This window comes from Parambassis ranga, chromosome 13, assembly GCF_900634625.1.
Source record: "Parambassis ranga chromosome 13, fParRan2.1, whole genome shotgun sequence".
Taxonomy (NCBI): domain Eukaryota; kingdom Metazoa; phylum Chordata; class Actinopteri; family Ambassidae; genus Parambassis; species Parambassis ranga.
In genome coordinates, this window is record NC_041033.1 from 122,889 (window position 1) to 136,100 (window position 13,212).

At 43.5% G+C, this 13,212-nt stretch overlaps 1 protein-coding gene across 2 annotated transcripts in view; it reads right to left on the reverse strand.

The window, feature by feature from the left end:
* Positions 1-6,955: 6,955 nt before the first annotated feature.
* The window catches only part of ngef (neuronal guanine nucleotide exchange factor), a 51,421-nt gene continuing 45,164 nt past the window's right edge, over positions 6,956-13,212 (reverse strand). The window contains exons 11-15 of one of the 2 annotated variants that reach the window (XM_028418734.1): positions 12,390-12,505; positions 10,817-10,975; positions 8,929-9,008; positions 8,746-8,850; positions 6,956-8,628 (exon numbers count right to left, since the gene is read on the reverse strand). In XM_028418734.1, the coding sequence (XP_028274535.1) occupies positions 8,426-8,628; positions 8,746-8,850; positions 8,929-9,008; positions 10,817-10,975; positions 12,390-12,505 (663 nt within the window). In that variant the 3' untranslated portion in view covers positions 6,956-8,425. Of the gene's footprint in view, positions 8,629-8,745; positions 8,851-8,928; positions 9,009-10,816; positions 10,976-12,389; positions 12,548-13,212 lie in introns of both variants that reach the window. The other variant, XM_028418733.1, reaches the window with a different exon arrangement.

Consider the following 13,212-nt stretch of genomic DNA (forward strand, 5'->3'; position numbering starts at 1 on the left):
ACAAACAGGATCCTAGCATAGGTTCCAGGGGAGTCCAGATGCTGCAGGATGTAGTGAGGGCCAGGTTGACAGCATCGTCCACAGATCTGTTAGCTCTGTAGGCCAACTGCAGGGGGTCCAGGAGGGGGGCTGTGATGGTCTTGAGGTAGGACAGTACCAGTGCTCAAAGGACTTCATGACTACAGACGTCAGTGCCACAGGTCTGTACTCATTAAGACCAGTGATCCTTGGCTTCTTGGGAACTGGAACTATGGTGGAGGATTTGAAGCAGGCTGGCACATGGTATGACTCCAGATGTCTGTGAACACTGGAGTCAGCTTGTCTGCACAGTGTCTTAGGGAGGAGGGGGACACACCATCAGGTCCAGGAGCCTTGCACCCTGGTGCGTGTTGGCACAATACTGTCCTCACAGTACTGAATATATGACGTCACAGTGTCTGTATACATCAAGACTATCAGTGGCAGCCCTGAACACCTCCCAGTCCGTTGTCTCAAAACAGGAGCAAAGCTCCTCCACAGCCTGGCTGGTCCACTTTTTAGATGTCCTCACCACAGGTTTGGAGAGCTTCAGCCTCTGTCTGTATGCAGGAATCAGATGGACCATCACGTGGTCAGATAGTCCAAGAGCAGCACGGGCCACTGCGCGCGATATGCCTCGCTTATTGTGGTGTAACAGTGATCCAGTGTGTTCTCCTCTCTGGTCGGGCATTTGATCAGCTGTTTGTATTTCAGGAGTTCTTTGCTCAGGTTTCCTTTATTAAAGTCACCAAGGACAATAATTAAGGAGTCCGGGACGTCACTAGGGTTGACAGATAGGGGGGGGGCTAATCACCCGGGAGGGGGGGGGGGGGGGGGGGGGGCTTTTGCGACTCGGACTTTAAGTATAACAAAATACATATTTACACATTATGATTACTTCATTGTCATTATATATATATTATTTTTCAGATGGTTCCAGATGCTCCAGGTAATTTCCCACAGATTTGTCCCACAATGGGCAAATTGCGTTTTTGCAACAGTTACAGCAAGCAAAAGATAAGAAAAGCTATATACATAATAAAATAAACTACCGATATTATGCAATACAATCAAAAAAGAGTTTACAGATTACCAATTACTGCACAGATGAGTGGAGGTAGAAGTGGTTTGTAGAAAACTGTACATAGTGCATCAAAAGAAAAAATAAGTAATTTATTGTATAGTGTGGTGTTTATATATTGCACCTATCAACCACCAATCCAGCTGTTTATCTGTGGAAAAGTCTTCTGTCAGTGACTCTGAAACAGCATCTCAGTCTATAATCTTTTCTTATTCTTTCAGAAATAGTCGCGCTGTAAATGTCTCTTTTGTCCCTACAATAGTTGTGTGGCAAAAGTTGAAAAATGAAGCTGCGCTACATGAAAGAAGCGCTGTTTACTGTTTGCTCCAAACAGGATCTGATCCGCGAGTGCACGCTGCACGTCCCCATACACATCCCACCCAACGACTGAGCAATAAGTCTGTACACAGACAGACTGTACTTTTAAACATTAATATGTTACAATACATTCATACTGGTCACTTTTTTACTGCTTTTATTCTTTATTCTATTTTATATTTATTTAGATATACTTTGCCTTTTTTCATTCCATGTGTCTACCTGTGTGCCTTAAGCCAAGAGCTGCTAAACAAAATTTCATTGTGCCTTGCATAATGACAATTAGATTAGAGATTCTTGATTCTTGATATTGAATTGGAAAATGTATTTAATGCTGCTAGTAATAATTACAGTTTTTGTGTGCACACTAATTGAAACCCTGGCCCAGTGTCATCCAGACCAGGTTTTGATGGCGAGCTACTGATAAGGCCTAGAGAGCCTGAACTCAATTAATTCATCTCAACTCAAGATGGGAAAAGACTTTTTCCACCTCAAGCCTGAAGAGTCCCCTTTCCAATAGCCCCCCCCCCCCAATGTTGAAATTGATAACTACCTGAAATGGCCATTCGGATTCTTTGTTTCAAGTCTATGTTGTTTGTTGTTTGTCTGCAAAGTCCATAATATAAGGCACCATCAAAACAGAAATCTCTGTCTCCGTCTCCCTCCAGTAGACAGTTTCCTAACTTCTGATACTAGCCTGGGCTATCAATAATAACTAGCATATTTGCTACACACCAAAAGTCCATGATAAAATATATTTCTTTTCTATTTTAAGAAATAATATTGATTGATGTATTGATTAATACAAATGTGATGATATTACACATTCAGTAGCATGTATTACACACAGTGCAGCCTATACGATAATGAAGCATCTGATGCTGAGGTGAAATTTTGATTAGGGTCCCATAAAGGCTTGGGCCAGCCCTGCGCTTATGCCTTGGGCCAGGCCTGCCAAAGAGTGCAGGAGTGGTGGACCCTCTGGCAGAGGAGATTATGACGGCATGGGCAGAGCTGAGGCCTCTGCTGGAGGCTAGGGATGACCGTGGCCTCCAGGCAGTGGCACAGCCCCTCTTTAACAACCCAGATGTTATCTGGGGAGGGAGAGAGGTGGTCTGCGCTGCTATGGAGCCGGCCTTGTCCGGGGCAGGAGGAGACGTCCAGCGGCCGACCAGGCATGGAGGAGGATTTTCCCTGGCCTCCCGGGGGACAGGATCTGGGCCACACTCAACAACTCACACAACTTGCCATAGTAATACATGTGCATAAAACATTTATTTGCACAGTCAATAACTGTTATGTCCATTGTCCATATCTAAATAAGACATATAACTGTGCATCTAAACAGTTTATTATTCATTTGCTTACAATTTATAAACAATCTTATCAACCACTTACAACTCCTAAATAGCAGGTTTGAAAGTGATGTCATATGATTAGAAATGATAAACAAATCATTAATTATATTACAATTAATAGACACAATAATATATGACACATGATTATATATATATATATATATATATATATATTGTCAGGGCCCCCACCTGGATCCGGCTCCCTTGCCTGGGCCTCTCGGATCTCCCTGGTTATGCTCCATGAGAGGGCACCCAGGACACAGGAGGGGGGCAAGATGGTCGCCGGTTCCTGAGGGTTCTCAGTGGGCTCATACATGCGTGACAGGGCATCAGGCTTAGTATTCTTGGAGCCAGGGCGGTAGGAAATAACAAACTGAAACCGGTCAAAAAACAAGGCCCACCGCGCCTGCCTGGAGTTCAGCCGCTTCGCGGTCCGGATGTAAGACAGGTTCTTATGGTCTGTCCAGACCACGAAGGGCTGCTCCGCCCCCTCCAACCAGTGACGCCACTCCTCGAGTGCCAGCTTAATTGCTAGGAGCTCTTTGTTTCCCACATCATAATTTCTCTCTGCCGGAGTAAGCCGGCGAGAGAAGAAGGCGCAAGGATGCACCTTGTTATCCTGGCTTGACCTCTGTGACAAGACCGCCCCCACCCCATAATCTGACGTGTCAACTTCCACGATAAACTGGTTGGAGGGGTCCGGGTGGGTCAGGACAGGCGCGGAGGCCGCCACCGAACTGTAACCCCTAATGAACCTCCGCAGGAAGTTCGCGAAGCCCAGGAACTTTTGGAGCTGTTTTCGGCTGGTCGGGGTCGGCCACTCCAGCACTGTTTTGACCTTCCCCGGGTCGGGTCTCACCTCTCCCTCTGCCACAACAAAACCTAGAAACGAAACAGAAGGTGAGTGAAACTCGCACTTGCCAGCCTTGACAAACAGCCTGTTCTCCAATAACCTGGAGCACCAACCGAACATGCTGCCTGTGTTCGGTGAAAACACCAGAATGTCATCCAAATAAACAAAAGCAAAACGATACAAAAAATCACGAAGAATGTCATTGATCAGGTTCTGGAAGACAGCTGGTGCATTGGTCAAACCAAAAGGCATAACTAAATACTCAAAATGACCAACATGAGTATTAAAGGCCGTCTTCCATTCGTCCCCCTCCTTGATACGCACCAGGTGGTACGCACGGCGGAGATCCAGCTTGGTGAAGACGCGGGCCTGCTGTAGGGACTCAAAGGCAGAGTTCATTAAAGGCAGAGGGTAAGAGTTCCGGACGGTAATGTGATTCAACTCTCTGAAGTCTATACAGGGTCTCAGTGTTCCGTCCTTCTTACCCACGAAGAAAAACCCCGCCCCCACAGGTGATGAAGATGGACGAATAATGCCAGCTGCTAGTGACTCAGAAATGTACTGCTCCATTGACTCCCTCTCTGGCCTGGCCAGGCTATACAGCCGGGCCTTGGCCAAAGTGGCCCCAGGCAGGAGCTCGATGGAGCAGTCATAAGGACGGTGGGGTGGTAGGGAGAGGGCCCTGTCCTCACAGAATACTGCAGCCAGGTCGTGATATTCAGGAGGCACGGGAGACAGGTCAGGGGAGGGCGGCGTCTCCACTGGGCCAGGGGGGTCGCGAGTCAGGTGGCGGGCTGAGCGGAGACAGGAGGCGTGACAATGATCACTCCAGCCAGTAAGCCGGCTGGTGGGCCAATCTATTACAGGGTTGTGCAAGACCATCCAAGGGTGCCCCAGAACAACAGGATTTTGTGGTGAAGAAAAAACATAAAACCGAATGAGTTCATGGTGGTTTCCTGAAACAATAATGTGAACCGGGTCAGAAATGAATTTAACTGTAGAAACTAAACGACCATTGAGGGAGGTGACAGAAACTGGGCGATCTAGGGGTTCAAGGTGGACTCCCACCCGTCTGGCCAGCTCAATATCAATTAGATTCTGCTCGGAACCAGAATCTACTAACGAAAGGATGGGGATCGATCCCCCTTTAAACAACAATGAAGCTTTGAGGAGACAAGAGCGAGTGCTAGTGGGCCGATTCTCCCCGCTCATCAGGCTGCCCACAGTTACGGATGAGCGGGGGCGTTTGGGAGCTGTGGACATAATGCGACCATGTGACCCCCCTGACCGCAGTAGAAACACTCACCCGACCGTCTCCGGCGCTCCCGTTCTGCCGGGGTAAGCCGGCTACGACCCAGCTGCATGGGCTCCTCTCCCCGAGCAGCAGCCGGTGGTTGACCTGTGGAGGCAGGAGAGGAATGGGTTAAAGGAGTGGGTGAGGGTTTTCCCCCGCTCTTACAGCAGCGCTGAAGTTGATTGATCCTGTCGGGGTTGGTCACGAAGTGGAATGTCTATCCGAGTAACAAGGTTAATTAGTTCATCGAGAGTGTCAGGTAGCTCTAAAGCTAAAATTCTGTCATTCAGTTTATTACTCAAACCATTTAGAAAGGCTCCAATCAGAGCTGTCTGATCCCAGCCGCTGTCCGCGGCTAAAGACCTGAATTCAATTGCATAATCCATGGCGCTCCTTCCTCCTTGTTGGATCCTAAAGAGTGCCCTGGTTGCCTCCCTGCCCGGACGGGCACGCTGAAAGGCCTGGGTGAGAGCTGCGGTAAAGGCCGCGTAGGTGGCGCAGGCGGGTGTGCCACGGCGCCACTCCGTGGTGGCCCACTCGTGGGCTCTTCCCGACAGGCAGGAGATGAGGTAGGAAATCTTGACGTGGTCAGAGGTGAAGTTGGAGGGCTGGAGCTCAAAGAGAAGGCTGCACTGGGTGAGGAAGGGGCGGCAGTCTCCGGATTCGCCAGAGAAGTGTGCGGGCGTAGGCACGGGAATCTGGAACAGAGAGGCTGGCGCAGGAACGGGTGCGGGCGCGGCTGCCTCGGCATGACCAGCGGGGTTGGCAGCAGGAGCTAGTGAGGAGAGGAGCAGCTGAACCTGGTTACTGAGGCGATCGAGTTGCCCCCCCATGTCGGCGAGTTGGCCCCCCATGTCGGCGACTTGTCGCTGGGTGCCACCCGAAACCTCCACGAGGGACTGGTGGAGGCGATCCAGCTGTTCCTCCTGCTGCCGCAACCTTCTGTCCTGGCTAGTCAAAGCCGAGCGGACCGCCTCTGCTTCTGCTGTGTCCATATTGGGCTAGTTCGTACTGTCAGGGTTGCGTGTCAGTGCGGACACAGATGCAGAGAGCAGAGCAGGTATAGCAAAAGCGTCTTTTATTTTACGCCCGCAGGGCAAAAAAACCAAAATCAACAACAAACTAAGGGTCACACTAAGCGTGGCAAAAACGAAGTTCTAGCACAGATTCATAACAGTCAAAAAACCAAAGCAAGGCTTAGTCACCGGGAGATCACTGGAGTCAAGGCTGGCAAGGCACAGGCACAATCCCAAAGCGACGAGACGAACTAGCACTGAGTGCAGGGAGGACAGAGACTAAATACAAAAGGATCAGGGTGGACAATTGGACACAGGTGGGACACATGAGGGAGGAGCAGGTAATCACCGGGAGGAGGAGGGAGAACACAAGGAGGGGGAAGTCAAGACGCCTGCAACGAGAGGAGAGTCAGTGAACAACAAAACAGGAAATGCCAAAATAAAACAGGAAATAACACAAGCAAAACCAAAACACAAAACAAGCCCTGGCTCAAACCTGAAACCCTGACATATATAAAACATACATATATATATATGTTTAAATTATTATTAAATTATGGATAAAGCATTTAATACTACCTGTATAATCTGCTTTCTAGTGGCTAATAATGTAGGAGTGATGCTTTTTAGATGATGAATTTTACATTCATACTGGTATATTCATTTCACTCTCTTTACTATGTAAAGGTTTTTATACAGTAGTAAATATATTCTTTTTAGATACAACTCAGGGATTTTAAGTTAGCCATGTCTGGTCCGTATTCCTCCACACTTGCCCATTTTCTGCCTCCTCTCACAACATCTATTGCGTTTCCACTGTGAGCAAGATGCTTGCGCTGGAGCCAGCGGAGGTGTCGGTTGTTGAAGTAGTCTACAGTGCCATAGCTCATTGGCGTGTGCAAGATAAAAACTCTCAAAAGCTTCTGTTCATGTTAAGTTAGTTAAGTAGCTCATGGCTGTATTTGTGCTTCCTAATGAACAAACACAAGAAAGTATAAAACATAGAGAAGACATAGATTGATATTATAAACAGTACTTTAATATCTTATATATATAAGATTGATAATGAATTCACAATTAAGTAGTAATTGCTATAAAAGATATTTGCAAATCTGTACAAGTCATTTAACAATGCAAATAAAAAACATGTCAATCTGATGTTTATAGTTTTACATTGTTTACAAAGAGATTTTTAATTTATTTAGCACTGAAATGCTTTTATAGGTTTACAGGCAACAGCTTGTTTTTTTTAAAGTGAAGCTCCCAACCTACCCTATATCTATTTATCTATGTGTTTCTCTGTACAAGTGGTCACAGCTGGAATCATGTTGTAACCACTGTAATGCCACGTTGACTCTTGTCCCCTGTTAAATACATAATATAATTGCACATCCAGAAACCTAACCTGCAGGATTTATACAATATATAAACTGATGTCCATCTAAAATCCTTCCTGCCAGTGACCATCAGACTGTATAACTCTTCCTCTTTCTGTAGGGAGAAGAGCTAGATGATCATGTCATGTATCATTGTCATTCCCTCCACTGGTCTCTATTTGTATACATGCAACATATATTGTGCTCATACCGCTTACTGTACTTTTGATTTGGATTTTAGTGATCTTATCTTATCTTAAATAATAGTTGGTTTTAAAGTATTGTTTGTTAGGCTTGGTGTGTTCAAAATGCCATGCCATCATAAGAGTTAATAACAGTGTGGTTTTTGTTTTTTGGTTTGTTATTGTCTTTTTCAGTGTGGCCAGAAGAGTGGGTCAGAAAAGACCAGACCAAAGGGGTCTGATTGATACAGATGCTTTGTGCTAGCTAAAGCCATTTCTACATAGGCAGCATGACATTAAAGATGAATCTTCCTCCTCATGCAGGTCTCTTGCTTCATGCTGTGCCGTCTCCCTTCACTTGATGTAGCCATCCGCTATGGGGTTAGGGTTTGTGTATAAAAATTAGCATTTCTGTCTCATCTGTAGTAGAGTAAAGACAATGTGTCTCCTTTATTATTTAAGTTGTAGTGTTGTTAAAAGTGAAGAGACAGCCCACTGTAGGTTAGTGACCAAGGTAGAGAAGCACACTTTTAAATAAATGTCACTGGCCTAGAACTTGTATTCTGGTGGCTCTTCTTGGGGAACCAGATGCTACACATATTTTCTATAAATGAATTAGGTTGTTTCTTTAAGGTTAGCCCAAAAACACCAAAAATGCTTCTGTTGGGAGTGTAATTCATGACTCACCACTCTGCAGTACAGTATATCAAAATAAAATCAACATGAAAAAATGATTTATACACCTTCAGCACTTATTTTGTATGACACATCACATTGTTCTCACAAGACCATTGATTCAGGCAAGGGAGATGTCATTGTATGGTAATTAATCAACATCTGACATCATATTTTTCTCTTGATGTACATGACTGATTCAATGCTTTATTTCACTGCTGTCCTCTCTTTGATTTGTCCAAGCATTAGAAAAGTTAAACTTTTGGTGTACGCCTTCCTGTCCTTAAACCAGACCTGGATCCAGTTGCTTGGCCAACTCCACCTTCCTGAGTCTGCTGAATCCTAAAGATCTCTCTCAGGTTCTGAGCTCGGATCTCCTTGCTTTGGATTTCTTCTACTATTCGACTAGGGAACCATCCCCTCTCGCCATCATGGAGCCTCTCACCCATCATCCAACCTAGAATACAACAGACTTTTGTTAACATAAAAATAGAAAAAGGAGATTACAGTTCAGAATATTCTATTGGCAGTTTGCAATCTTTTAAAAACAACTGTATTTTTTTTAACAACATACCATCATCTGTTCTTTCTAGAAGGTTCAAAACATCAGCCATCTCAGTGGAAAGTTCATCTGGCTCCTGAGAAGTGTATGACTGAATACACTGCACCTGTGGAGAGTCTGATAAACAACAAAGATGATTTAAGTTTACCTGTCCATTGACTAAGGGTTCATTGTATCTGTGACATTGTATCTCACCTATCTGGTGGGCACCAGTTGACAAAAACCGTGTGCGACGGTTAGGGGTGAGTGCATATATCCATCGAAGCTTCTCACTCCTGTGCACAAGATGCCACTGATGAGTTACCACTTCAGCATTATTAATATGGTGTTAATTTTCAATTGTACTTTTTCATATAAGACTGTAACAAAGTCATCTCAAAGACTTTAGGTTTTTAAAGTGAAGACAATTTAGTGCTATAACTACTCTCTCTAGAAGTGGGGACCCAGCCAAGTTGACACCAAAGACACAATGCACAGTGAGGTAAAAAAAGTAAAAGCTAAAGACTTAAAGAAATCACTGGAACAGGTTAACTCTCTCTTATCTCTTTTTATGAATCTACTATATGCAAAAACTGAATGGGCATGGTGTCCATGGCAGGAGACCACAAGGAAGCAATGGCTTTAAAAAAAATGCAGTGCATGCCTGAAGTGTCCACTCTACAAGGAAGCAAAGGGCCAGAGCAGAAATGGAAAGTAAATTGGTAGGTAGCTCTATGGGTAATAATAATGGGTAGCTCTGATGCATTTTACCAAAAAAATTAAAGCAATGTTTAGTTTTTATTTTCCCCTGACTGAAAACATTTCCTCTTGCAGATTAGTGTTCTGTGGCTTAGAAAACCTAATAATGATTAGATAATAATTAGATAACAATTTGGCTTCATGTTAACCTGCTATATGAATCTGTAGATAGCTTGCATGGGAGTTAGCACCCTGGGGCAGCAGACACGAACAGGCTCAACAAACTCATCAGAAGGGCCAGTGATGTTGTGGGGTGGAGCCGAAGATGCTGCAGCCCAGTTCCTCGGACTACAGACCCGTTGCACTGTTGTCATGCATCATGAAGACCCTGGAGAGACTCATTCTGGAACAGCTCCGGCCTACTGTTAGGCCTCACCTGGACCCTCTCCAGTTCGCCTACTAGCCCCAGCTGGAAGTTGAAGATTCCATCATTTACCTACTTTACTGTGTCTACACCTATCTGGACAAGCAGCAAACACTGTGAGGGTCATGTTTTTTGACTTCTCCAGTGCCTTCAACACAATTAAGCCGGCTCCTCTAGGTGAGAAACTAACAGCGATGCCTGTCCGTTTGTCTCATGGATTGTGGACTATCTGGTAGACCACAGTATGTGTGTCTGTAGCAGTGTGTTTTAGACACCGTAGTCAGCAACACCGGGGCCCCATAAAGGGACATTGGACAATGGACATTGTGGAGGATTATAAATACCTTGGAGTGGTTTTGGACAATAAACTTGACTAGACTAAGAACACTGGCATCTATTTTCTGAGGAGGCTCTGGTCTTTTAACATCTGTCAGACCATGCAGAGGATTATGTGTGTGGTTGCCAGTGCCATTTTGTTTGCTGTCATGTGCTAAAGCAGCAGACTGAAAGCAGTGGACACAAACAGACTCAATGTTGATGTTGTGGGGGTGGAGCTGGACTCCTTGACAGCAGCTTTAGACAGAAGGATGCTGTCTAAGCTGCAGGGGATCCTGGAGAACAGCTTCCATTCTCTCTACAACAGGCTGCTGAGGTGCAGGAGTACTTTCAGTGCCAAACTGATCCCTCCTAAATGCACCACTGAGTGCCGCAGGAGGCCATTCCATCTGATCTAACACATTCCCTTATTAATTACTATATCCATATTGGATGTTATTTTTAATGTTGTTATATTTTACTTGCCGTATTCAAGTTCTATATGACTACCAGTTTGTTAACAAGATGTTTTACTATTTAGAATTGTATTTTATTTTACTTACTTGCTATTGTTTAATTTATATTTTATCTGTTACATAATTCTGATAATGCATGGAGCACCTGGAATAAGAGATAAGTAGATCTAGTTCTACTCTGGATACTCACATACTGGAGGTCTTGAGCATGTAGCTGACCTGACGCTCTTCTTGATTTTCCAGCAGTTTAAGATTAAAGACACTGGCCAGTAGCTGGCCCTGGTCGTCAAGATCTTCTGTCCTCAACATGGCCCTTGCACATGAGTCCATGACCTGAAACTTTTCCCCACTGATAAAAAGTGGACAGAATTATTAAATCATATCATCAGCAGAACAAATACATAATGTGTTTGATAATGTTATGATAGACTTTCATTCTTGTTTATCTGGTACATCTGTTAAATGTTAATGACAGTCTAGCAGTAATTATTACTTTTTAAAGCTAATAATTTAAGTGTATATTGATTTATTCTGTACATTTTGCCCTGTAAGGCAATAGATAGTTACTTTTATCTATGGAGGTTATGATAAAAATCTTTTTGTTGTTGAACCTATATTCTAACAAAAACTTACAAACACTTAATCGTGACCTAACATGTCTTATTTTCATCAATAAACAACTAAACCAACAACATGGCAACTGCTTTTTCAGTAACCCTTGCCGTTTATTAAATTAAACACTGCCAGCACTAGAAAGAGTATCTACTTCTCTGTCTACTGGATGGTTCTACTTCTGTTAATTTCAGATATTAATGAATATGTAAATAAATATTAGGGATGCACGGAATTTTCGGCCGAAAACCGATAATGCACTTTTGGGCCATTTTCGGCCGAAAATTTTCAATCTCGAAACACTTTTTTCAACAACTCGGCCGAAACAGAACGTTGTGATGACGCAACCAGCATGTCTGCGGTGTCTTTTCCTGCTCCATTTGAGCAGCTAACTCCTTATTCCTTTAAACGCAGCACTAAAGCGTCTTTTAAGCAACGAGGTTGAGACGGACCGCGGTGTGAAAACATTAGTACACTCGTAGTCCGTCAGCACGCGATTCACTGAGATCTACTCTCTGCATTTCATCGCGACGGTATTGATCCGCGTTATAAAGATCATACTTGTAGGAATCAAGCAGCATGCACGAAAAAATGATCCAGAAATGATCCAGGCCACGTGGATGCGTAGAAGCGTTTGGAGACGGGGAAGCGCACAGCGTGCCCTCGCTGTCTGATGTGTTCAGTGAAATCCTGCAAGAGAGTGCCTCAAAAATCATAGACAGGCTATTCTGTTCTGATTTATTATATATGTGACATCAGATTTATTTTTCTGCTGGACATTTTTACAAAAAAAAAATAAATAAGATGTACACATAATGTAAGTTTTTATATTGTGCATTGTTTGAATGTGCTAAATAAATATTTTCATAATTTTGTAATTGCTTTATTCTTTGAAACATTAATATTAAGTTTTGCATTTGCAATGCCTTGATTTTAGTGAGGTTAGTACAAAGTTATAGCTACAAATGCAATGGTACTAATAATTGGCATAATACGTTTTTTAAAGCTAGATTACCATCAAGTGAAAGAAATATTTTTGATGAACAAAATGGCTTATTCCTCATCAACATTGTTTACCCAATGAATGAATAAATAAATAAATTATTTCATAAAGGTATTGTTTTTTACTGAATTACTTTACAAATGCTTACCTCCGCTTGGTGACCAGCAATAGATTGTTAAAGAGAAACAGGTACACTGGTTGGTGGAGCTTACGACTCCGCATTGTCCTTGTAGTCTTAGGTCCAGCCATTAGCTGCACTTCACCCTTTTTTAGCAACCAGCGTGAGTGTGAAATGATTGGCACAGACTACATGGGTTAGAAAGATCAAATATTAGCTATATAATAAAAGCATTTTAAAAACAAAATAGGAATATATTCATTTTGCATATTAAAAAAAACAGTTTTTGAGGTTACATTAAAAGTTAATATGTATTTTACTTGTTGTATTGAGAGTCTATAGTCGACTGTGGATGTAATGTGTTAATAGCCCCCTCTAGTGGTAGCTAATTGGAATTTCACCAAACAGAGGTATATGCCCTGCCAAGCAGTCAGTCCTTCTATGATCTACGTTTCCATTCCTCCTTCTTCTACTACGGTCTAGTCCCCGCCAAGCAGTCTAATAATTTAAAAATGACCTGAATGGAAAGATCAGGAATGAAAAATTGCGCTGTTATCTTATTTGACATTTCTTGTAAATGTAATGAAAATCAGGTCACAAAACAAAAAACAGGAAAAAAAGTCAATTTCCGTTTTTTGTTTTTTTACTTCAAAAAAGAAAAAAAAATGCTGTGACGAAATCCCAACCTAGTGAACAAGTACACCATGGTACAAACCTGTACCATGGTTAGGGGATTCCTAAGCCAGGGAAGGAAGGTAACACTGGAGGCTCATCCGGGATTTCTGTCTGCAAGGGACCCGAGCAAGGGCAGAGTGGGTAATTGGGAGAGTCGGGAGGATTCCCGGTGGGTCGC